Consider the following 24,391-nt stretch of genomic DNA (forward strand, 5'->3'; position numbering starts at 1 on the left):
AAATATTTTTCATTGCGGCTATACAAGTTAGAAAAGTGTTAAAAGTTGTTCCTTGTCTAGAACCAAAAGACATAAGCCAGGAACCCATTTCTCAGAAGTCCAACAACTCAACACACTAAACAATATGGGGTATTTCAGAGCTGCTATAAATATTGGCTTATTGTGAAATGTCCATTATTAAGAAGAGAATTGAGGCTTTGTCCATTACTTAATTGGAATCACATGGTTTTTGGCCGAACAATATCCTAGCTAGTGGTGCAGCTGCCTAGGATCCACTAAGTATTGTACTAATTTTCCACAACCATGTTGTGCTTTCTCCAATCCTTAAATACCCTTCTACCTTACTACGTCCTTGTTAATTTTGGTGACTTCATAATAGCACATGATCTCCTTGCTTTTTGTGCCTCTAACATCTTGCCGTCATAATACTTTGGCAAGTATTATCTATGGACAAGTACAGGCTTCTCAAACGAGTAACACCATCGCATGCGGGTGTAATCACCTTGGGCAGATAACAACTGTGCATTAAAATTTGTAATGATCAAGGAAACAAATAACTAGTACAAGGTTTCCAAGTCTGAACAATTTTGGCCCATGACAACCCTATCTAGAATCATTGTACTCCATCGCAATACTAATGTTACAATTCAATATCCAAAACATTAAATTCAACACTTCATATCTTAAATTATTTTACAGCTTCTAACACTTTTCTAACTTGTATAGCCGCAATGAAAAATATTTACTTAAACTCCACACTAATTATGATGCCATAACATCACTAGATACTATACAATACATGAATGCCATGAACATGAAATAAAAATCTCTTCTTATCAAATAAGAATAGTAAATACAACCACCACCAAATGATAGTAAAAATATTTGATGCATTAAGATATATCCAAATTTGCAAGGGCAACTTTTGATTTGACATCTCAATGATTATAGACTTAGTTGTTATCAAATTATTAATCAAAAATATTTCATTGGAGTTTTATTAGACATTATTTCTTCTTAGAATCTCTAATTCTTCATGATATTTTTTCTATTGCCTCTACCTTGCTAATGTAATATTGTGAAACGTTCAACATATGTTTGATAATCTATTTTCATGTCAATACTTCCATCTATAAGAACTGTGCCAATCAAAGTTATATGTCATTAAATTGTGATATAGTTTCTATATGTTTTTAAATGTCCTTTTTTCCTCCTAAATACGATTAGATATTGGACTCTTGCCCAAAAATTGAGAGTCCTCACAAACCCAAATTTTGTACAACAAAAATAAATGCAACAGAAGTGACCATGCAAGCCCAGGAATAGGAACCGGAAGTGACTTGTTATTCCTAAAGCAGTGCACATTGGCATACTTTACAAAACCTACAATCCTCAAACTAATCTCCACCATAAGGTGACTTGCCCTACATATAGCCAAATCTACTCTAACCATCAAATCCAGGCTAAAGAACCCCGATCATTTCCCGCTTGCGGTCGCCCTCGAGTGGGAGTAGGCGGCCTTTGCACATTCAATTCCTGCCAATATCAGGTCGAACCATATTGTCAGGCCATACAACCGTTGCTGGAAACATCAAAGGCTACCATCGACCAAACACACACTTTATCTTATGTCCCACCTTCCGTAAGACTTGGGGCTTGGCATGCCCACTGCACTTGGAACATGGACTTCAAAAACACACAGCTAGAAACAGCAAGAAGTCATCACTCCAAAAAGAAAAACAAAAAACAAAACATAACATAACAAAAATAACTAAACGAACAAAGCAGGATAGATTGCACAACACGCAAATACCTGCATCCACGTGTCTTCAAGATGCCGCTCTGGTGACGATTCAGGGGACGTGATGGCAGGAGGGATGGGATGGATTAGCTTCGGCACCACCACCAAGTCCCTTCCCAAAACCAAAATTGCACCCGCATTGTTGGCAGTGCCTAGTATCAACCACAAACAGTATTGAAATCGCTCAGTAAAACTGGTAGGATATCAAGTCGCACAAACTCGCCACAGCCAGAAGTCTCATTCAAATAGTTTTAACACATACCAAACTTCTGCTTCTTAACAGCAGCACCGTCTCACGCTACACTGCACTTTCATGCACCTACTGCTAGTCATGTCCATACTTTCATAGGCTCAGACCTAAGTTTAAACCAACTGGAGCGATACAAAACTAAGAACACCCTCAAAGCCTATGCGTGTATCCAATATGGCAAACCTCCATCCTTACCGCAGTAATTCGTAGCAGAAAACAGAGTAATTAGGTGCCCTTGAGCAAAACGCTCAAACCCGTCCATCACGCACTCATGTGCCCGCACAATAAGTTGAAGGTCATTATTTTTACAAAACTCCATGACACGGTCCGGCTGCAACAGACCACATCAGGAATATGAGCAAATGGAATTCCAGAATTCCCTACGTACTTCAATCATCGACAGTCAGACGAAGCGCGAGTCACAACCGCTTCACGCGAATCAACACCGAGAATCAGTGGAGCTACAACTCACCCCAAAGGTCACTAGCCCTGGGCCTCGTGCGTTTGGTCGCAGGCCCTCCACACTATCATTCTCTGTTGGATCAGACCTGCAAAAACCACCATTGTTGCTCAGATCGGCACTTGCCACATGATTGTATGCTGCACCTTCGTTGCATGCTACTTGAGCGATTCGCGGACGATCATATCGGCACATCGCGACAGAATTAGACTCTTCGCACAAGAATTAGTATCCGTACTGAAGAGATATGACACCGTACCAAAGAAGGTCCATAAGCACAACAGAGCCCGCTTCCATAGTGATGGGCCGTTGCAGGGATTCAATTTGATGTAGGTGATTGATCGATCTCCCGATTCCTCCATGCATGCAGATAATCTTCTTCTCTATAAGGGCAGCAAGCGGCAGCCAGTTGAACAGTTGGTTGATGCGTTGCCAAGCCCATATTCCATCACGCTCACCCTAAGCATCACCATGCCAGTATCAAATGAGTACTACACCAACTACACCAAATCCTACCGACAGACCGTCCAACCATCCTGCATGAAACGTGATTACTCTTTACATGATGCAAGTAGCAGCAATGTAATCGACATAATGTCGTCTAGTATCTCAAACGCACACGAACAGCAAGAATGTGAAAAGCGCTCTACACAATCCTAATGGAAGGCTCGTCTAACTTCACCCACTCATGGTTTATACTCAAAATTTGACAACCCATTTCTCATATTAAAACTTCGATGTGCAAGTGCACCGCACAAAATGTCCAAATGTGCACAACGAGGTACTGCAGAGCTACAGCAACCCACAGAGCAAACTCCTCAGCGTAAACATGGCTGCATGCTGCAAATTACACAACCCCCTAAAATGGTTCGAATGCCGACGTACCATACGCTCGATGCATTCGATGCGAAACCCAAACAGAGCATTTATATCAGCAGCTTCATGATTTCCACGAATAAGATGTACATTATTTGGATACTCAATCTGCCAAACAACACAAGCCACCTTACCTGTGTCAACGACTTAAATACAGGTCAGAAATCTGAGGAACCAACACCCCATTACCCTCTTTATCAGAGGGTCCTAATGTCCAGCCCCTCACCAAGACTATTTGGGCTTTTCTTTTTCCCTCCTTTCCTTCGGCCAGGGGGCGACCGACGAACTTTCTACGCATCCTCATAATGCTGAAAATAGCTTAAAACGACCGTATTGCTCTAATCAAGGATCTACCAATTCATTCTTGAACTCCAAATTGGTGAAACCTAGCCCCATGCACCCCTGGTGTTCAACACTCCAGAGGTCAACTCTGCCAGGTTTAACATGGATAGGGGCCCGCGGTGCATTACAAGTCGAGATACCGTCTACTGATAGGTCCCACCATGCACTTTCTTAATTCCTCAAGTGCGATACTACCAGAACGATGCGAGAAATATGTAAAACCCCCAAGCCTGGGAGCTACTAGCCACCTTAGTAGCTGAACCCAGGAATAGGCTTTAGACCTATTGGTGTGCACTAACGGGGGGGGGGGGGGGGGGGGCGGGGATAGGTATAAATGAATAGCAGATAGAATCGTACCTTCAGAGCAAGTAAAAGAGTGATAGTTTCTAAGCTATGCTGCCCCCGATCAACATAATCTCCCAAGAAAAGATAATCAATATATCTGCAAGTTTAACACACCACGTAGTTAGCCATCACCTAACTACACGCAACTTGCATTTACAACCCACGACCGAAGCTCCCTCCGAATCAAATTAGATCCACATCGACAGATATCGAAACATTGCTTCCTCTTCCAATAAGCAACTGCATGTGCCCAAAAGGTCAGTGATTCCAACCATGCCTCCCCATCACTAAATTGAAGAAACACACATCCCCATCCACAATCACCCAGGAGCCAACACGCCTATCAAAACCCAACTGCTAACAGAAACACTTTGGATAGAAACCCAGTTACACCCAAATACTCACGTAATGTCTCCTGCTGTAGAAGGAGATCCATATTCATCGAACAGACGCATCAAATCACCAAATTGTCCATGAAGATCTCCAAATATCTTCACAGGAGCTCTTATTTGCAACACACTTGATTCTTGACTAAACAATCGTTCCGCCGCATCACAAAGCTCAGCAATCTCGTTGCAGTCCATGAAAAATTGCCTCTTTACAGGCGGCTTCCAACCTCGAGGCTTCAGCAAGTACGCCAACACCTGACAACAACGAATACAACTGCGCCATGAATGACTCCACATACATGAACTGGACCCCGTTCAAGATCACTCTGCTCCGCATTTTTTTTTTCCTCCCCCACAATACTACAAAGATGGAATCGCAAACAACTCACCTTCTTCTGAACACTAGCCATAGACATTTGACGGTCGAGAAGCCGCCTTGCTAACATCGCACTATTTGGGGTAGTTCCATAACTAACTCGCCGACCTTCGTTCTCAAATTGGTCGATAGATAGCTGCCTGACCAGCCCTCCCAACGCACCTCCAGATTCAGCTGCCACCACTACCTGCAGCCGCACGCCCATCACATCAACCCGATGGACAACCATATCACTCACCATAATTATTGCATATTGCCATGCGGCATATCAAACATCACCGTTGCGAGCTCGGTTTTGCCTCCACCTCCGCATTCAATTCAATTCTCCTTCAACTTACAGCCTACATACACCCATGCACTCCCAAAAAAACGTCTTTGCAAGCAACACTTTCTCAATGCCAAGTTCATTCAAAAAAGTCCTACTTCCAATTCAACTGCTCTGCCTCACTATGCACAGCAACCACAATGTTCAGGTCCTTACTGCTCTGTGATGAAGCCTGACGCCTGTAGGTGGTGTAGTAAGGGCTCCATCCGCATGAGCCAACTTGTTCAATCCCATTGAACCTGCTGCAGGTGTCATGGGTGATTCGCCACTTGGAGTGGCTTCCGCGCCACGATCCCTATCCGGGGCTCCATCCTCAACGTCCTCATTCGTATCTCGACACGCTGCAGCTTTCGCTTCTGCCGCCTTCAGCGCATTGCTGATAGCCTCTGCTTCTGCTGCCGATGCCTCTACCAGTGACTCTACTCCTTTTCTCTCGCTCCTGAAAAATACATCCAGCCTTTCAGAACGTTGACAAACTCAGGCGAACTTATCGACCCCAAGATCCTACATAATCACCCTGGGGCATCCCTGCTGGATCTAAACGGACACATTCGAGAAACATCAGACCAAGAGAGGAGAACATCCAACCACTAGGTTTGCACGCGAGGCGAAACGGGAAAAAGAGGGCAGAACGCTGAGCATCCTCTCCAAAGTCCAAACGCAAAACACTCACCGATGTCCATGAGCCAAGGCATTCTCTGTACTGATATCCATCGTTGCATCTCCGGCTGCAGGCGCTGCTACGGGGCTCCCCATCATAACTGACCCATCTGCCGTCTTCTGTCGCCCATCACCAACAGCTTTGGCACTGGAAATACTATTAGGCTGAGATGAAGGCGCTGACGAATGCAGAGCAGCCTGATGCAATGCTGCTGACGTCGTTTCTGCAGCAGCTAGATCCTCTGCTACTAACAAATCATCCAACAAAACACCTGTACAGAAACACCACAACAGCTGAATCAATACCACAACTGTCTAGATCAAATTACGCACCTACTCGACAGCTGAAGTTTCCCGAAGGAAATTGAGGATCTCCATAAACTACGACATTATCACACACGCGTTGTCACAACACTTGCACAAAAAAAAAAAAAAAAAACAAAAAATCTCAAATTGCAGATCAAATTCAGTTTCACTTCCTAGAGCAATAAAATTCCGTTAAAGAAGAGCACCTCCTCTTAGACCACCATACAAATAAATATGGTCACCAACGGACGCTGCTGCATGTCGACATCGTCTGGTCAGCTCAAGGATAGCATCCCCACCAGCCACGTCCTGAGAAAACCTCCCAGATCGTGGACTATTCACTACCGCCTTCTTATCGCACCATACACCGGCAGCTGTATCTAATACTGCGCACACCACCAACAAAAAAAGATGTCCGTCTCATTGTACTGCCAAACAGCCTAAACAATGCACATTACACGCAACTGAAAGAGCCGTGTAAACATTGCAACAACAATGGCTCTCCATTCATCACATATCTGCACAATTTACAACTTCACTGAAAAATGCAAAGAAAAGAGCCATTCTCCACATAATACTATGATTCAACGTGCCATCGCTTCAGTGCCTGGCAAAAAAGAGAAATTCACCCAACCTGCAACACTGGACTCATCTTCAACCATACGACCTCCTCCTAAGGCGCCCCCAGAAACATGGAGCCTAGCATTCACAAAAACCTGTCAAAACAATGCACTACTAGAGTGAGAGACATGGACGACATACCAAGAAAACCAATTTCGACCAAAGCCATTTCAGGCAGAAGACTAATGAATCCACCCTCAAGTTGCAACTTCTCAGTCACAACGCTTTGTACACCCTTGTCGAACAAAATTCTTGCTATCAATCAAGCGTTACAACCAAACGAAGATGAATGGCCGCATGACTTAACACAACCGAGGTTGTTGGGTTAATTCCTCTGCCTTGCTATGATGACTACACTTCACACCAACAAGTTTCCTAGCCGATACTGCTCACAGGCATCCTCAAAATGCACTTTCTTAATATGCATCACATGCGCTTGTCTGCAACACAAGCACTCCAGTATCATGGAGCCACGTACCGCAGCATGCTGATAACGTGCTGATGGCGCTATTCCAGGAGCTACTGCCCACTCCCACCGCCCGTCTCGATGTTTTGCAAGCCCGTAAGCAGTATCCAAGGGCTGCACTCACGAATTCCACACTTCACTCAAAAAATACAGCCCACTTACATCTATGCCTCAACTGCCGCAGGAACAAATTTATGTCACAAGCGTTAAACACATCGCAGCATACCACGCTGTTTGCGTCCCTCCCACCACAAAGAAGAAGCAGACCATCTGATCGCGCACATGCAGTCGCATACCTGCAACCATCAAATGCTTCACTATCAACACAACCTCTAACCATTCTCTTGCTCAAGACGAACAGCCCCACCACGTGTAAATCACAGCACCATTACAAACGGTACTAATACACAGGAAGCCGAGCTTTCCAGGAAAATCAAAACCCTCCATTTTTCGCGCGCAAAGACAGATGTACAACATAGATAAGCCTAGGCTCACTGTGGCCTTACTGATACAATTATTCCTACATTTACATTGCAAACATTCCACACGGATGAGGGGCATTCAGGACGACAAAGACATCTCCAGAGAGTCGATGGTTACATGCATGGAGGAGGGCCCTCTCCCTCTGGATCAAGCTTCCTCCACTCGTACGGCTTAGCTGCTGTATCCAAAGCCCACACGTCTGCTAGGGGTCGCTTGCCTGTGTCCAACCCTTGATCAGTAAGCGAGTATATTCGAAGGTACAAAGCCACAACACAACATGACGTGAAGACAACCATACAGAGATCACGTATTACTCTGTTGCAAGTAACACAAGGAAAACCACGGCACTTCGCACCGCGAGAAAACTAATACTTGGTTACACGATAATTGACACAAAATTTCCCACAAACGTCACAACTGTCCCTCCTGTCCAAGCACCAGCTCACCGTCGTTCCCACTAATAGATAAAAGAAACCGCTGCCCCACCAACGACATCACATGCCCATACCGAGGCCCTGGCCCCGCTCCTTGGACCACCACCCTGTGCCACCGGGGCTTCGCCTGAGTTAGATCCAGTACGTGAAGGTCGTCTGTTGACAATCCTGCCGGTCCGATTCCTCCCTGCTCACAAGAGCATAGATACATCCAACCACAACCTTTCACTCAGCAAAAGTATCATCAACCATGGTCTTCCAAAACGTGGAACACTTTGCGATAGAAGCATCGCGTGCCAATATTGAAACTGAAATTTCTGATAAATTACGCCTCATTATAATGTTTCCTTTCAAAAACTAGACATGAAACTTTTGAAACCAAACCGACGTGCTCCGCAGACACCAGAAGTACATCACGAGAAGGATCATCAGGACTAAATAAGCGAAATGCAGAAGCCATTGGCAACTCTATCATTACCACTGGAAAGCCATAAAACGCGGTCGCATACCTGGATAACAACCATGGTTCCCACCGCTGTGGCTGCATGCGCTGCTCGCGGAGAAGGTGGGTCCCCAACAGGAATGAGTCTGCACGACACAGCACAGCCCTACTTTCATTACAAAGTAAAAGGAAGCAGGATATCACTACACATCTACAAACAATGACCCAAAATACAACACGCGTGCCCACCACCTGCCAATACTATTGTTACTTCTCTCTCCATGGCCCTTGGGGATCTCGATAGCCCGACAATCGAGACAAAACTAGCGCCGTAAGAGAAAAAAACAAGAGCTCTGACAGCAACACATGTAAAACTGAGCAACATAATCTTCCTCTCACAAACTTGGGTCACTCACCTTGACCATTTTCTGCTAGTCACGTCATAACAGTGCACGTCTGCGGTTGCACCCGCCAACCCTGTCACAAAATTAACCACACATCTCAGAAAACTCCTCTCACCGCTCATCCAACATCACGCTCGGACCAGTTGAGATCAAGACGACACATGAATCTGACGAGGAGCCTAACTTCCATTCCACCACCGACACTTCAAATGGGCTTTTCATTGCATGCATTCCACCATCGATAACTGTACCAGCCCATCCTAGCAGGAACGCACGATCACCTCCACAACCTTTGAGGTTGCAGGTCTCACTATCACTCTCATCATACTGCATCCATGTATATCCTGTAAACACTGCTGTCAATCTCTAGCAGAGGCGTAAAACCCCCCTCCTGCAGCGACCTCCAGTAACACCTCTCGTCACGAACCCTAGCAGAAGTCCAACGCATTTGAATCTCTGAGATCCATCACCCACAGCCAAGGAGCCCACATAGCTCACAGTTGCCCATCCTCCGATCTATCTATCCAGGATTGCGAACGACATCTCCCAACAGTCTTGCTAACTCCAGAGGACACTGACCTTCGGAACTAAACTACCATCTGCAGGGATTTGCAAAGATGCTCACGGTACAGGATATGCCGGACTTATGCGGTTCTGGTAATTCAGTATTACCATCAGCACCTGAATCTTCTCCGTACCCACCGTTTCTTAGGGTATGAGGTTTAAGCCCTAGCGCTGACAAGCTTCTATGAGTGATTGCTATGGGATACGAATTCAAATACAGAACTAAAACTTCACCGCGGAATAGAGCTGCGAGGGTCGAACGGATCATAGGGCGTGAATCAACACCAAGTGCTTCTTGAAACGCTCAATCTCCTATCCCGCTCAAAACTCCGCTTCAACCTCTACAAGTCCAACACATTCCAAGTCCCTTGACTAAAATAGTGCCAAAACCTAAACAGATCTGCACACGCAGCACCATCGTAGCCTATTCAAAACGATCGACCATTGAAATTAACCGCCAAAGCCCTCCATTACAGCAGTAATCCAGCCTTCCAATCGTCACGCCTTCAAAATCCTCAAAGTCCACTCATGAAGGGAAACCGGGTTGGCGAATCCGTCCAATGAGCTACAGGTTCTTCTCATACCGGCTCCGCCATTGTACTCAAAACAGTAATCATAAAACACGGCCCCTCCTCTAGAACTTTAGGCTTCCTCGAAACGCTCACCTTCGTATTCACCCCTAAAATATCACACTCTTAGCCCTAGAAAAATCTTCGCAACCAGCCAGCTGCCGCTCAACACGAGCTGTGAGCTGCTCTTGTTCCTCAGACACTCAACATCCGGGATTCTCAGCGCTCCCTTCCGCGATGCAAATCTGTGCGCCTACGCTTTTCGGCTAAGGGGAGAGAAATTTCAATGCCCAACGCTAATTCGACAACTCGATACAACAACCGAACCCCGTCCATGAGGCTCTAAAACAATCGAAAATGAGAGAGGGAGGCAAAACAGAGCTCGAAATCTTACGAATGCCGGCACCAGCAGCAGCAGTCTGAGGTCCGCCCGCGGCGGACGAATTCCCCTCCAACGCAGTCGCGCCCCCGAACAAAATCAATCTCGGACCGACGTATCCCGGCGTCCCTTCCTCCCCAACCGCTGCCACGGCCGTCAACGTGTGCCCGCAACGCGGCCCCGGTCCATCCTCCTTCTTCTCGATCACGGCGCTCACCATTCGGAACGCTGGCGCGGGTCGCGGCAACGTGGCCATCGCCACCTGCTGCCGCCCCGCCACTGCTTGCGCAGCAGATGGGGAAGACGATGGCATCTCCTCTATGTTCTCTCCTCCTACCGCCTCCCCGTTGGCGCTCCCGTTGGCGCTGCTGCTGCTGCTCTTCCCGTTGGCCTCGCTCTTGGACACCGCCGCATCTCGTCCCATTCCCGCCCCGGCTTCCATATCCCTATCTAAACCTCCGAGCCTCAATTCCTGCGACGACCATTCCGCCGCTCCGCTTCCATCGACTCAACCGCGATCCTCCGTCGAGACTCCGGCGCGGGCGCCTTTCGCCACACTCCACCGCGCGACGCAAAGCGGCGAGGATCGGAAGCAGAGTGAGGTGGACAAGGAAGGAAGGGGGAAAGCGGAGCGGCAGCGATCGAGGCGAGCCTCGTCGTGTGGTGTGGTGTGTTGGTACTGTGGTGTCGCTGGTATGCCTCCCTCCCTCGCAAGGCCTCGCTCGCAAACGGGGGCTTCGCTCCCATTCTCTTCCCTTCCCCGACTCCCCCTCTGCTCGACGCCTTTGCTCCACTGGACCACCCCCCTGGCCCCCTGCCCCCTTTCGCATCGCGGGCCCGGATCTTCTGCCCCCCGGCCCTGGCGCCGGCCCCGGCTTTTGAGTCATTTAGGGGAGGTTGTTTTCATGTGCCCTGATTAGTTTTGGTTAATTGATTTCATGCGTTGTTGAAATATTGTAGTTTTTTGTTGTGTGTTTTTTGTGCGTCACGTTGTATTGGTCTGGTTTTTTGCCGTTCTGAAATCCTGCCTGTGCTTTCCTCTTTGGAATATGATATATATCGTGCTTATCATTCTTCTGTTTTAAGTTTGTTTTTGTATCAGTTTTTTTTCTTTTTTTTAAAAGTTGGGTTTCGTTTTTTATGCTGTTCATATTTCTGTCGGGATAATTTTCTCTTAGGAGATACTTGTTGTAGAGCTAGTTTTTCTGTCGGTTGTAACATTGTTGCTCTGCTACAATGTCTTGTTTGAAAAACTGTTGGTGCGATTAGTTGGTTACCATATTTTCGATGTAGTTTAGGAGGTTTGACAGGGATTTTTTTGCATTATTGATTGGGTTTCGTGGTTTACTTATATTTTGGTTGTTTTGGAAGCGTTATTTAGGGGATTTGTGATGTAATTTAAGATATGTTTACGTGATTTCATTTGTGTATATGCTGGGAAATTGTACATTTTTTATTTCGTGTTTATTTTTGTTGCATCATTGTGTAAACATATCTTACGTGTTGAATGGTATTGTTTGGTTTGTTTCTGCTTGTGGAGCAGTTTGTGTGTTCTACGTTTTCTAGCTTGGGATGGGTGCAATGGTACTTAAGGTTCGGCAGTCTAGGGTGTTGGATTGGAGAGTTAAGTTTTTGTAAAACTTACTGAGAAGTGTGCTTTCAATTGAACATTGAAGAGTAATAGAGGATCGTCGACGTACCTGTTGTCGTTCTGCTTACGTTTCATTGTGCTTTCGTGTGCGTGATTGCTGCATGCAACGAAGGCTTTAATTGTGATTGATTGGGAGGTCTACAGTATTAACGGTGATTGACCCCAGCATGATACGTGGTGTAAACGTTAAATACTTTTTGCAACTGATTGTTTTTAGATCAGCTGCGATGGACTAGCTGTATAGAGTATGAGAGATTTGGTTAGACTTCAACGAATATCTTTAAATACATACAGCGTATGAATATCCAAGGCGTCAAATCAACATTGAGGCGACAATGATGTGCTCTAAGTATGACGGTTTCCAGCGACTACTTATGGAATCATGTTGATTGCAATTAGTGTTTGAAGAAAATTGTGATCTCTGAAGTTATCATTATCCAAAGCTTGATGAAAAAAATCCTTGACATCCAGTCATCTTCTGAAGAAGCTCCAACTATAAGTACATAGTTTTACTACGAAAATCAGTTCCATTTATCGGCTCAGTAAATGATATAAAGACCAACGGTCCCGCTCAAGTCCAATCCTGTTCGCCATAATTACTCTTCAAATAATCTGGCTCTTGAACTAGATGTGCAGCATCCATGACTTCTAAGTACGACCCTGCACTGTAGGGTATTTCCACGCCTAATCCAAACTAGCTCTCCCTTTTCCCTTGGGCATTTTGTGAGCACCAGCTGCACAGAGGAAGATATGCGTCGACCCAGGTTTATGTAATATCTTAAAATCACAAGGTTAGAGTAAGGATGATACGTATCAACCAATATGCAAAGCCTGCTGCAACCACTGAAGCGAAGCAATAACCATAGCGAAAGTGAGTTAAACTTAAATTAGGGCGTTCTAGCTTTAATCCATTCCGTTATTACATCCGTAAAAGGACTCTACACATGAACGGGCTCTTACACGACTGACCCAATCAAGAGAATATATCCGTGGGTTAGGTTTGCCAAGGCATGAACGAGATCGAATGAATTACAAAATGAGGGGGAAAGAGATTACTTACAGTCTTCTACATCTTTGAGCTTGTAGTAGTGAGGCGCAATCTCCACTAACCAATCTGGCTTGATTTCAATTACCTTCCATAAAAGCCACGTATCCATGTTACTGTCTAATTTGTAATATTCAATGTTTTCAAGGAAAGAAAAGCAGTAACTCCTTAGGGTACATACAGACGCCAGAGCTAATATCTCGATGGGTGAAAATGCACGAAAGGAAAATATCAGATTGAAAAAAGGGAAACCTGTCGCATATACTCCTTCGTTGTCATAACAAGCTCATGGTACACAACCCACCTTGGTAAAACCTAGTTCAAGCGAGGCTGTGTCAGTTTTGCATGATCCTGGTGTTCAATCCGTAATTGTATATGAAAAGAACCTAAAAACAAGGACAGTTCCAGGAAGTGCTACAAATGAATATTATAAAACTTTAAGATGTATCGTACCTGAGAAAGACCAGAACTTGGGTGTATGCTCACTGTTTGGGGGTTCTTTACTGTACGATAAGTGCCGTTCTTTTGAAGTTTTGCTGTGTGATAGAAAAAGCCTGCGAAAATCGGCATACATTATCAGCCTCGCTGGCTTGACAGCAATATAGACGCAATCACATATAACTGGTACACTCGACGCACAAGTAGACGCAAATAAAACTTACACAAGAACAATTTAGCAGTTGGAACTGGCACATGTTCCAAGGTCCTACCAGATGTAATGGCCTTCCTTATGTTATCAAGTTCATTAGGATTGGAACTCGACTCAATTTCCACCCTCTCCAGAAGACCTTCCAATTGATCTCTAATGTCGCGTGCTCGCTTCATGCTTCGTACCTACATTCCACACAACGTTAGACAACAGATTTTACTTTCACACTCGCGCGCAGGCTTTAAGATTGATACTATCATCACGATATTGATGCTAGCTCATCCTTTTACAAAATGTCCACAACTTCAAGCTTCGATGAGCCCGCTAATTACCATCACAATACCCATCGCAAAAACAAGCAAGCAGCGGTGTAACACCTTAACTTTAAGCATGAAGTATACCTGGATGTAATTTTCGTAGCACCATTGTGTTGAGTAATTCGTTTCCTTCCAAGAATCATAAACCTGAAAGAAGAGAAATAATATAAAAATAAATAAATAAATAAAGGTTTTTCCTTTTTAATTTAATTCTAAAACACAAATATAAAGATGCAATTTGAATATGAACTAGTTGATTGAGTCTAAATCATAACAATGTTGCGTTTAATAGCAAAGGATGTTCCCTCCATTCCAGGGTAGCGAATTTTCTGTGCATGTTCATAAAACTACATACCTTTAAAAGGGCAATGTGATCTCCAACATTCCCTGCATGGAAGTTCATGCGTGCATTATCAGCATGCACTTGCTTGTCTTTAGGGCGATAGAAAATGGAGTTTCCGATAGACAACATCGCACAGATGGTGACGACCTCCTCAGAGCATTTATAGTTATCGGAGGCAACCAACATCTTGGAAAGCATTGGGTCCATCGGGAATTCTGCCATTCGCCTTCCCATCTTCGTCAGCTCTCCACGATCATTCAATGCACCTAATGCATATAGTTGCTCTAAAGCCCTCAAAAGAGTCTCAGCAGGAGGAGGATCCATAAAGTCAAAGTTGATGAGATCATTGATGCCTAAACTTTTCAGTAAGAGAACCACATTGCCAAGGTTCGTCCTCTGAATTTCAGGAATCGTATTTTCATCCATTTCGTTTTGAAACGACCATGCAGTGTACAGACGAAAGCACTTCCCAGCAGAGGTACGTCCAGCTCGACCGGCTCGTTGTTGGGCGGCCGCCTGAGATATTGGAGTAACAATCAATGACTCCATACCGGTCCGAGGACTGTAGCTTTTCTGTTTAACAAAACCAGGGTCAATCACGTACTTGATTCCATCAATAGTTAGAGATGTCTCTGCGATGTTTGTAGCCAACACAACCTTCCGCGCCCCCTCAGGCGTTTCTTCAAAAATCTTAGCTTGCATGTCAGGTGGAAGATTAGCATAGATAGGACATATGATCAGTTCAGCTATTTTGGAGCCAAGCCCTCGAGTTCGGTGTTTCAAAATCTCCTCTGCTGATTCAATTTCCTCTTGACCAGTAAGGAATACTAGAACATCCCCTGGTGGTTGTGTCACATGAATCTGCAGAACTGTCACTATAGCTGCCTCTAAATAATCAGCTTCTGGAGCTTTGGTATACAAAATATCTACTGGGAACCGTCGCCCTGGTATACGGAAAATGGGAGCTCCGTCAAAATAATCAGAAAACTTTTGTGCATCAAGGGTAGCACTCGATATTAGGAGCTTTATGTCTGGCCGAAACCTCGTAATATCCTGTTCAGATCAGAAGTCATTCCGTCAGGGCTGGCTTAAAGCACTCCAAATATTACGAAATTTTACAAGTGCAATGCCAGGGCCACTTGTATGGCCAAGTAATGAGCATGTAGATGGGAATGTGATGCGCCGAGCTCACCTTAACTAGACCAAATAGAATATCAGTTGACAACGTTCGTTCGTGTGCCTCATCGACCATCATAACGCTGTCACAACGCAGAACACACACATTCTACTAAATCCTAATTCCATTTTGCAGTGATTTAAATAGACCAACTAAAAGCAAATCTAGGGCAGAGACAACACAATAACAAAAGAGAATAAACAAGAACATCTGCAATTTCAACCAACCTGTAGCTGGCGAGATCCGGTTCACCCAAAAACTCCCGAAGAAGCATCCCGTCCGTCATATACTTCAATATCGTAGTATCAGACGTGCAATCCTCAAAACGAATCGAATATCCAACCTGGAATTTCCCACTCATGTAAATGACATTCACCATAACATAAACTCCACCGCCATGCACCCCTGGACGTCCCCATGTACTCTTGCAAAGGGCCAACTCGGATGGTTGATGACTTTTAAAAATGATGTTGTAGAAGGTAAGTACTGAGAATTCATCAAGAGACACGATTGCCTCATTACATTACAGCTCTTCTAATGGAGCTCCATTTCATTGCAATTCAAGATCTTAAGATAACTAACCTCATGACCAAGTTTGACATCCATCTCTTGAGCGACTCGTGCAGAAACACTCATAGCTGCCACCCTCCGAGGTTGCGTGCAACCAATCTGTTACAGCATCACAATCAATATAAGAAAAATAATTTACAACACTGGTGGTTCAGATTTATCATCAAAATGCCACATCGGTGAACTCACTGTTGAAAGGAGACAAAGACCAATGCATGTAAGATCACCAACTCCACATGTAATCATATTCGAAGTTTCATTTACCTTGCCCTGCTTGCTGTATCCAGCTTCATGGAGATATTGCGGAATTTGAGTGGTCTTTCCAGACCCCGTCTCTCCTTCTATTACAAGAATCTGATTTTTTTCAAATTCAAAATATTCGTTAATATATACGAACTTATTATAAAAATAAAAATAAAACTTTTTGCGTTTTCTTTTCTTTTTTAAAAAAACTTCAAATCATGTAAAAATCCCTCATATAAAAATGCATACCATTGCGACCACCACACATCAGGAGCATTACAATTGAGATTGCATAACAGAAATTTGTACTTTCTTACAATCAATTCGACATCAATGTTACATTCAATAGTAGCCACATATTACAGTAGGTCGAATATAGGCATTGTCTGGCTCAGATGTCTGACCTGGTGATCCCTAATTGCATCAAGCAGTTGCTCTCGGTAAGCAAATATGGGCAAACATTTCCGGTCCTCCTGTTATCAATGTCATTCTATGAATATTAACATATAATTCCACATCAACCCCCGCCAACAGCAACAATCCTAAACCTACAATAATCCTTGTGCATTTTCTACAGCTGTAATGAAACAAGTGAATAGGTGTATATACATTTCCAAGTATAGTATATGAAAGATTTAACACGCAAGTTGAAAAATGGTTCTGGAACTGACCAGAATCTTCTGATGAGCAGTTATTGCAGCTGACATTCTAGCTTTCTTCTCGAATTCTGCATCCTCGTCAACCTGCCATAAGACAGAAGCTGGTTTCAAGGTAATGTATAGCTATGTAATGCACAGTGAGACAGGACGAGACCTTTCAAAAGATGTAAATCATGGACTCAAACGTCTTCATTTATCTTGACATCATTGGAAGTACAAAACTAGCGTAACCGTCAAAAAAAATGATGAATAACAACTTTGAGTGACTAGCGTGGAATCTTTGATTAAGTTTGTGATGATTAACCAGCTTAATAAAGACTGAAAAATATCACAACTTACCAACTTCTAAAACTACCATAAAAGATGACCGGACCAAAACATCGCAAGAGATCAGCCACTTTCAACACGCCAAACTGCTTCTATCTTTAAAAGAAGACAATCTCGTACCTCATCTCCAGCAATAGTGGCGGCTTGAATAAAATCAATTTGATCTTCAAACACGTATCTATTCAAAACGCAACGTCCACGTGATGAGTATTTTTGTGACCATTGACTAGATCCATCACAAATAACTTTACAAGCCGTGAAAATTCTACATAAAACCATTCTCACTGCCTTCAAGAGCTCCTTAAACTGGATCTTACATGCGGAGTTTCTCTTCATAACCCTAAGGCCAGATAAAATATTGTGTACTAGCCCCAAAGTTATCTGTGGGATCTGCTCAAGAAAAATCTAGTGATCAAGTGCCTCTTCTCAAAAGGAACCAAGGTTGCACAACTCCATCAAACTCAAGGAAAGAGCAGAAAACACCAGGCAGAATTTTACTCACTCATAGTCATCATCCTTTTTCTTGTCAGCTGCTCCAAACTTCAAAGTAGCTTTACCTGCAACAAGAGGGCAACCAATCACTTTCCACACTGCTCCTTGAAGTACAGAACATTATTCTATCCAATTGTAACTGGGTGTGTTATTGAACCAAAAGAATGGGACTGTACCTATTTGATGTTTCTCCCAAGCTTCTTGTTCGGCCATATTATTTGCACGTTCTTCCCCCTCAACATCCCTGTAAAAAGAACAGAGATATAACCAAGCATGCGCAACAAGGGAATTGAATCAAAGAGGCGTTTGATCCCTCATTCATGATTGTTCGCGATGGACTCAACACTCTGATCATATAATACAGACATGGTCAAAGAAATCACCTGTAGCGTTCCAGAGCAACGGCGAATCGTTTGTCTTGCGTAACTCTATCTGCCTTATCATACGCTTCAGGCATGTGATACTGAGGTCCAAATTATATTGTTAGATTCAAAAACGTATCTATCACTCTTGCCATTCATATTCACTTAAACAAAATATGCTAAGAAGCAATACTGACCGATTAGAATGAATATTGACTTATAGGTGGTCAGAAAAAGAGGCTAATATTATGCATCTTCAAACGTTATCCAAGCATGGTCAACATCCAGTACCCCAACAATATTATCAACGTCTTGTGCACGCTGTTTTGCTAACTCGTAGACTTGCTTCTTGTACCTGGCGTAAGAGAATACGCAGCAAAGAGTTACAAAATCTATCACCAGGCTTGGATGCAAATATGAAAATATAAACAACACTTGCACGCAACGAACTTGGACAATCAGACTAGGAAGGAACAAGCCCAAACTTGCAAAACAGTGCCCATCGTAATGTACGTATCCAGAAATATAAATAAACAAATAAACAAATAAAAGTGTCCACTAACCTATACTCTGCCTGCTCTTTGGCTGTCAACTTCATGCCTCCGAACAAAAATTCTTCATCAATCAACTCATCCCTGTCCACATCAAGGGAAATATGTGAAGTCATTAAGTGTGTCCTTCCAATAAACATCTACAGAAATTACATTAGCTGCAGAAGCAATATTCATGGAACCCTACAGTTCCTACACTCTAAAACCGAAACAGATTTAACCTAAAAAGAAGTTATTGAGACACTTACTCCAATTCCTTCAGTTTCTTCTCTTCTCTTTTCTTTAGATACTCTTCTCTTGAAACTTCCCTGCAAAATACAAGAATGACAAAAGTCAGCTCCTTGTCAAGCAAGGTCAAATTTCCACCATTATTGAAACCAACCATGTAGCCACAAATGCATTTTGCATCAGGATGTGAAATTATACCTTAGACTAGGAAGAAGCTCCTTCCGCTCCTGAGCTTCACTTCTCCTTCTCGCTTCCTCTGCGCAAGGCGCAATTGATGGTGGCAAGTCCACGGCAAATTAGGAGAAGGACATTAACAGACGCTTGTTTCTCTCATTGATATGCAAGCAACTTATCGATGTACGTGAATAATTGAAAATGACACAGTATTATCCTAACCTTCTTGTTTCTTTGAAAGCTTGAATTCGCCCACCTGCTCACAAACAAAATCATTAATTATTGACTTTCATCTAAAATATAAGAGTATCAGAGAATCAAAATTTGAAACCAGAATTAACGTGATCCAATGCTATGGTGCTCGAAACCTTTGCCCACCTTCCTGGTCGAAGCAGCATCCTTCTCCCGTAGACGTTCTTCCAGCTCCTCTTTTTCCCGCTGATCCTGCTCTCTGGCTCTTTCCCTTTGCACCTGCACAATGAGAGCATTCAAATGATGGGCCGAATGTGAACCAAAAAAATCACTCAAACACTACTTCCCAATAGATATGCAAGGCATAATACACCAGAAACCTAAACAACCAGCCAATTCTCACACCTCTCCTTCAACTCAGCCATTGTCACACTTCTGCGCTCGAAGTCAAAACGTAATTGCGCAAAATCCCAAAATCCGAAGAGCAACCTCATTGAATAATCCCGGATAGCTTAAAGCTCTATTAGCAGAAGCTACTAGATTAACGAATGAAGGGACAATAATCGTATACCCTCCAAGTATTCACCAAAAAGAAACCATCGCTAACTTATAAATCTTATGCATCGAAATCGCCAGTTCCAACCAAATGATTACGTCTTACGCGTTGCGAATCAGTTTGAAGAAAAAGCACTCCATAGTTCTCACGACACAATGTAGAAGACAACAACCGTACCTCTTCATCGTCATCCGAATCTGGTGCGGCACGTGTTCCCCTTCTCTTTGTAAACACAACTTCCTAGAAATAATACACACGTTAACTGATGACTCATGAAGAGGTCCGATCAAATAATTACCAAGAAGCTCAGGATTCAATTTATAAAGTTATGTATCATAATTATGCATACTTCAAAAACTTCAACAAACCTCATCCTCGTCCACATCCTCATCGCGTTTCCTACGAAGGTGTTTTTTACGTTTCCGCTCCTCCTTCTGCGTTACTTCTGCCGGTGCTCTCGCTGTCTCTTCCTCTTCGTCGTCGTCGGCATCCAAAAGTTGATACTGCTGCTGTTTTCTTACAAAGAGAGCAGACTCTTTTTCTGCCTTCTGATATGCCTGCTCCAGATCACATAAACATTAGATATCCTAAGAAAGTACGTGTAAGAAAACGCAATAACAATCAAGCGAACCCTACACCCTAAACCCTAAACCCTGAACCACAATTGTGTTTGACGACGCTTAACTTCGACAATATTTAATGAGTGACAAGTTAAATGGAACAAATGACATTATAATAAGATTAGCCTTGACCAGACCGCTCGAGATATCACTACATATCCTCAAAATTTGCTGTAACTGCAAATGTTGCAATGGTATGGTTGAAAAACATCACTGATTGGAGCCTTGTACAGTTAATACGACCCATGTTATTTAAAATCATAAACCTTAAACCCGGCACCCTGACTACGAGTGCGGAGCCACTCGGTCGGGATGAAGACTGCGCCAGAGGTAATGCAGTAAATAACTTACAGTCAAGCCAGAATTCTTCCGAGGTAAGCGACTCTGCAGCTCCTGAACAAATCTCTCTGTATCTTGAGAAGCCGGAAAATCGAAACTCTGCAATTCCGAAATTAAATCTCTAGAAGTCTTTGCCTTTTTAGCTGCAAGACAGAAATACAAGAAAAGATGGATTAATCCTACTGAACTCACATGAACACGCATGAGCACGACTCGTTGCGGTGGCACTGCCAGAATGCGACATCGCTAGAACTTACAGCTATTGTGCCTGCTGATTGTGCTAGTTGTACTCTAGCAACTGATCCTTCCGCTAGGAATTAAGCCGAGTAGTTTATGCAAAATATTTGATTAAACAAATATTAAGTATGGCAGTCGCAAAAGCAATCAAAGGAATGTCCTCTGTGCTCAAATTTTTAATCACTTGACCTCGACACTTGCACATCAATATCAAACCAGTAGACAATGCAAATAAGGCGGTGAATTGTAATTTCTTGTACCAATTCCAATGACGAACGAGACAGTTGTAGGGGTGTTGTATCCAAGCAAATTCATCAACTGGTCACCCACCCAGAGGCGAGTCGCCTTTTCGTCCGCCATTTTGACAGCTCAAAACTTGCCCGCTCTGCCCAACCCCTCCATGCCTACATAGAGCCCTTCTAGTCTCTCGCAGGAAGCCTCCGCTTCACCACCTAACTTGTGTTCAAAACGACGTCACAGTCAATTCCAATTTCCTTGAGCCGATAAGGGCACAATGTCGGAAGAAACATCGTAATCACCACGTTCCGGAGCGACATCACAGCCCCATGTGACAATCTGGCTCAGCAATCAGTAACAAGTATTGCTAATAATATAAAACTAAAACCCTAGCTTGTGCATCACGCGTCACGACACCGCCAACACTAAAAAAAATTAAATAAACAAACAATTCAGCTGACCACTCTCTCCAAATAAACAAAAACTGAAAAAAAACAAACAAACAAGCAAACAAGCAAACTAAAACTAAAACAAAAGTGATCTCAACACAGTAATCTACTCTAGCATAACAATAACGCCATCGCAAATGTTCCTGGTTCGAGAGCCCGAGTCCTACAGCATGATCAGCTCCGCTTCGCACCCCTACCTCAATTCCCCACACCAAGACCTCCACTACGATTTGCCAGAAACCACGTGATTACATCATCAACACTAACAACACACGCTGATTAAGAGAAAAACCCACCAACCTCAAAAACCTCTTCCTCGAATCCCTTCAAACTTTGTGCACCGAAACTACAATTTCCAGTGAAGCAAGGAATGAGACTAAACTAATTTTAATCCCTGCAAAGTGGCGACAAATCGCCTCCGAAATTGGTCACAATCAGGGTCCCGGTTGGACACACCGCGCACTCAAAATTCCACGCAACCCTCCATTGGAAGAGATGCAACGGAATCGTGATGTCGTCGAATCCATGACCTAGCCCTCGACCCCCGCAACGGAGCTATTCATTGCTCGTGCTCTGTTTTGGATGGAGATGGTGATGCCGACCGACACAACATGATCACACAACACGGACGACCAACCCTTACTTCTGCAATTCCAGCTTTCACAAAAACCGAACCCTTATTCGACTTGCGATAATTCTTCCAACATTGTACACTACTGACCCAAAACCCTAATTCCCAGCTTTGTGATTTGTGAAAACCGTCTAAGCTAATTCCAATTCTGCCATACTTTCAATAAGGATATCTTACAAAGTGTACACATTCAAATATTTTATGGATGGTAGCATTGGTTCATTATGTAACAATAAAAGTTGCAATAAGATTGTTGCATTAATGTTTCATATATGTTGTGCATGAATTAATTATGCAATATGATAGTAATATGCACAAGTCAACCACATTTTACTTTTTAATTTCAAATAATTTCTAAAAATGATATTTGAATTATTCATTACTTTAGATAATTTTTTATATGCTAATTGTACATATACACTTTTAGATTTGACATTAGAAAACATATTAAATAGTAAGCTAATTCATGACATGATATTTTATTTCAAAATTTAATTGTAAAAAATATCCTAAATAAAAAACTTCCAATACGAAAGAAAAACAAAAAAAACATACAACACAAAAAATAATTCTGTTTTAATTTTTTTAAATCTTATTTTGAATAAAATTGAGTTGTTAAATCTCTATAGTACAAAAAAACCAAATTTTTATATTAGTTTATACATTTTAAACTTAAATTGTAATGATAAAAAAATAATAATCTTTTTTTAAGTGTTTTTACTTAATTATATCTGAATTCTTATTACTACTGCATTACATTTAGTTACAACCAAACAAAAGATTATAAATTCAAGCATAAAATTTGATATATTTATGTATTCTATAATTTTTAAATGTTTGTATATTTTTCATATATCTTTAGAAATTTGTAAAACCTTTTAAAACCATAAGCTTGTAGATATTGACATGGGATATTTTTTATATTTTTATAATATTTAAAAAAATTAATAACCACTTTCAGAAGCTTCTACAAAATTTGATTGCAATAGTATAAATAAAGAAACAAGACAAAAAGACCTCATTAGACTTTGTATTTTGTCTTCAATAAATATTTATTACATCATTGTGTCAAGGACAAGAACTCGATGAAAAACAATTCAGACAAGCGAGCCTTCACTCAAAGAGAGGTAACAAAATATATATAAACAAGTATATATATTGAAATAGAAACTAGAATGGCTATTGCCAAAAGACAAGAAAACTAGAGACCCTTGAAACTAGACTAGAAGCAAGAAAGGAGTTGACAAGAGTGAAGAAGCCTTCACTCTTGTCTCTATATATACTATCTAACTAGGGGCTACGTGGCGACGTTCTATAGGACCTCCAATATGTGTTGACTTTGTAGGACACATGCCTTGACTTACAAGGCAAGTTTTTCTACATGTGGGCCACATAGTTAGCTTGATCTTCAAGCTAACAACATGTGTGGCACATGGCCAACTTGTTGACAACGTTTCTAATCCAAAAAGTCAATTAAAGACACCTATGAAGTCAAAGCAACGTCTAGGAAGTTTCTAGGAAGCTTCTATATTAAATATTATAGAATTAACTTACTTTTATCTACTTTTACTTACTTTTACCTATTTCTATATGTAATTATTAGCTTACATGATTATGGCTGTGACATTACCCCCCCTTCTAGAGACGAGTTCCACGAGGAGCGGTCATCATATGTTGAGGAAATCTATGATGCGACGAATTGTATTTGCCACATACTCTGATCTCTGTTCTCTTCGAAGATGATTGATAGGGCCTCTCAACCATCGGTAGTGTCCCATACTAGGGCGGAAAGACCACCCAGTTATTTGATCATTGTTGAGGCCGTCATAACTTCTTTCGAATAGAATATT

General features: G+C 42.7%; 2 protein-coding genes across 5 annotated transcripts; both read right to left on the bottom strand.

The window, feature by feature from the left end:
• Positions 1-1,321: 1,321 nt before the first annotated feature.
• LOC112283258 (serine/threonine-protein phosphatase BSL3) lies at positions 1,322-11,224 on the bottom strand. Its single transcript, XM_090250896.1, has 20 exons — positions 10,508-11,224; positions 8,993-9,053; positions 8,644-8,722; positions 8,147-8,321; positions 7,818-7,917; positions 7,444-7,513; positions 7,230-7,331; positions 6,765-6,846; positions 6,337-6,516; positions 5,838-6,096; positions 5,321-5,603; positions 4,853-5,026; positions 4,480-4,718; positions 4,087-4,171; positions 3,397-3,495; positions 2,771-2,970; positions 2,524-2,599; positions 2,247-2,382; positions 1,814-1,953; positions 1,322-1,536 (listed from the first exon to the last, which is right to left on the bottom strand). The coding sequence occupies exons 1-20, from the start codon at positions 10,932-10,934 to the stop codon at positions 1,453-1,455; spliced, it is 3,051 nt and encodes a 1,016-aa protein (XP_090107022.1). The 5' UTR covers positions 10,935-11,224; the 3' UTR covers positions 1,322-1,452.
• A 1,320-nt stretch (positions 11,225-12,544) lies between these two features.
• On the bottom strand, positions 12,545-22,545 carry LOC112282038 (pre-mRNA-splicing factor ATP-dependent RNA helicase DEAH1). Of its 4 annotated transcripts, none has more exons than XM_024519164.3 (28): positions 22,211-22,545; positions 21,485-21,676; positions 21,000-21,130; positions 20,397-20,585; positions 20,206-20,268; positions 19,659-19,751; positions 19,503-19,536; positions 19,305-19,362; positions 19,127-19,186; positions 18,891-18,962; positions 18,619-18,682; positions 18,349-18,428; positions 18,142-18,209; positions 17,976-18,030; positions 17,594-17,651; positions 17,159-17,230; positions 16,892-16,960; positions 16,509-16,598; positions 16,257-16,343; positions 15,902-16,017; positions 15,690-15,756; positions 14,510-15,550; positions 14,239-14,301; positions 13,899-14,022; positions 13,642-13,742; positions 13,441-13,503; positions 13,204-13,276; positions 12,545-12,877 (listed from the first exon to the last, which is right to left on the bottom strand). In XM_024519164.3, exons 2-28 carry the CDS (start codon positions 21,582-21,584, stop codon positions 12,828-12,830), a joined length of 3,141 nt encoding a protein of 1,046 aa, XP_024374932.1. In that variant the 5' UTR covers positions 21,585-21,676; positions 22,211-22,545; the 3' UTR covers positions 12,545-12,827. The 4 variants fall into 4 exon arrangements, with proteins under 4 accessions (XP_024374932.1, XP_024374955.1, XP_024374939.1 ...); XM_024519187.3 differs by having other exon boundaries at positions 22,367-22,504; XM_024519171.2 differs by having other exon boundaries at positions 21,485-21,680; positions 22,211-22,350.
• Between the last annotated feature and the right edge of the window lie 1,846 nt (positions 22,546-24,391).

Source organism: Physcomitrium patens, chromosome 1 (genome assembly GCF_059467195.1).
Source record: "Physcomitrium patens ecotype Gransden chromosome 1, ASM5946719v1, whole genome shotgun sequence".
Classification (NCBI taxonomy): Eukaryota; Viridiplantae; Streptophyta; class Bryopsida; order Funariales; family Funariaceae; genus Physcomitrium; species Physcomitrium patens.

Excerpts from the sequence above, each read along its gene's own strand:
- LOC112282038 (XM_024519164.3), bottom strand. The coding sequence starts at position 21,584 with ATGGCGGACGAAAAGGCGACTCGCCTCTGGGTGGGTGACCAGTTGATG. Across the intron at positions 19,363-19,502 it reads GCTTTCAAAGAAACAAGAAG|AGGAAGCGAGAAGGAGAAGT; the intron begins GTTAGGATAATA and ends CGCCTTGCGCAG. Across the intron at positions 14,023-14,238 it reads GCTACGAAAATTACATCCAG|GTACGAAGCATGAAGCGAGC; the intron begins GTATACTTCATG and ends TGTGGAATGTAG.
- LOC112283258 (XM_090250896.1), bottom strand. The coding sequence starts at position 10,934 with ATGGAAGCCGGGGCGGGAATGGGACGAGATGCGGCGGTGTCCAAGAGC. Across the intron at positions 8,322-8,643 it reads GAACCATGGTTGTTATCCAG|GGAGGAATCGGACCGGCAGG; the intron begins GTATGCGACCGC and ends TCTTGTGAGCAG. Across the intron at positions 5,604-5,837 it reads GCCTTGGCTCATGGACATCG|GAGCGAGAGAAAAGGAGTAG; the intron begins GTGAGTGTTTTG and ends TGTATTTTTCAG.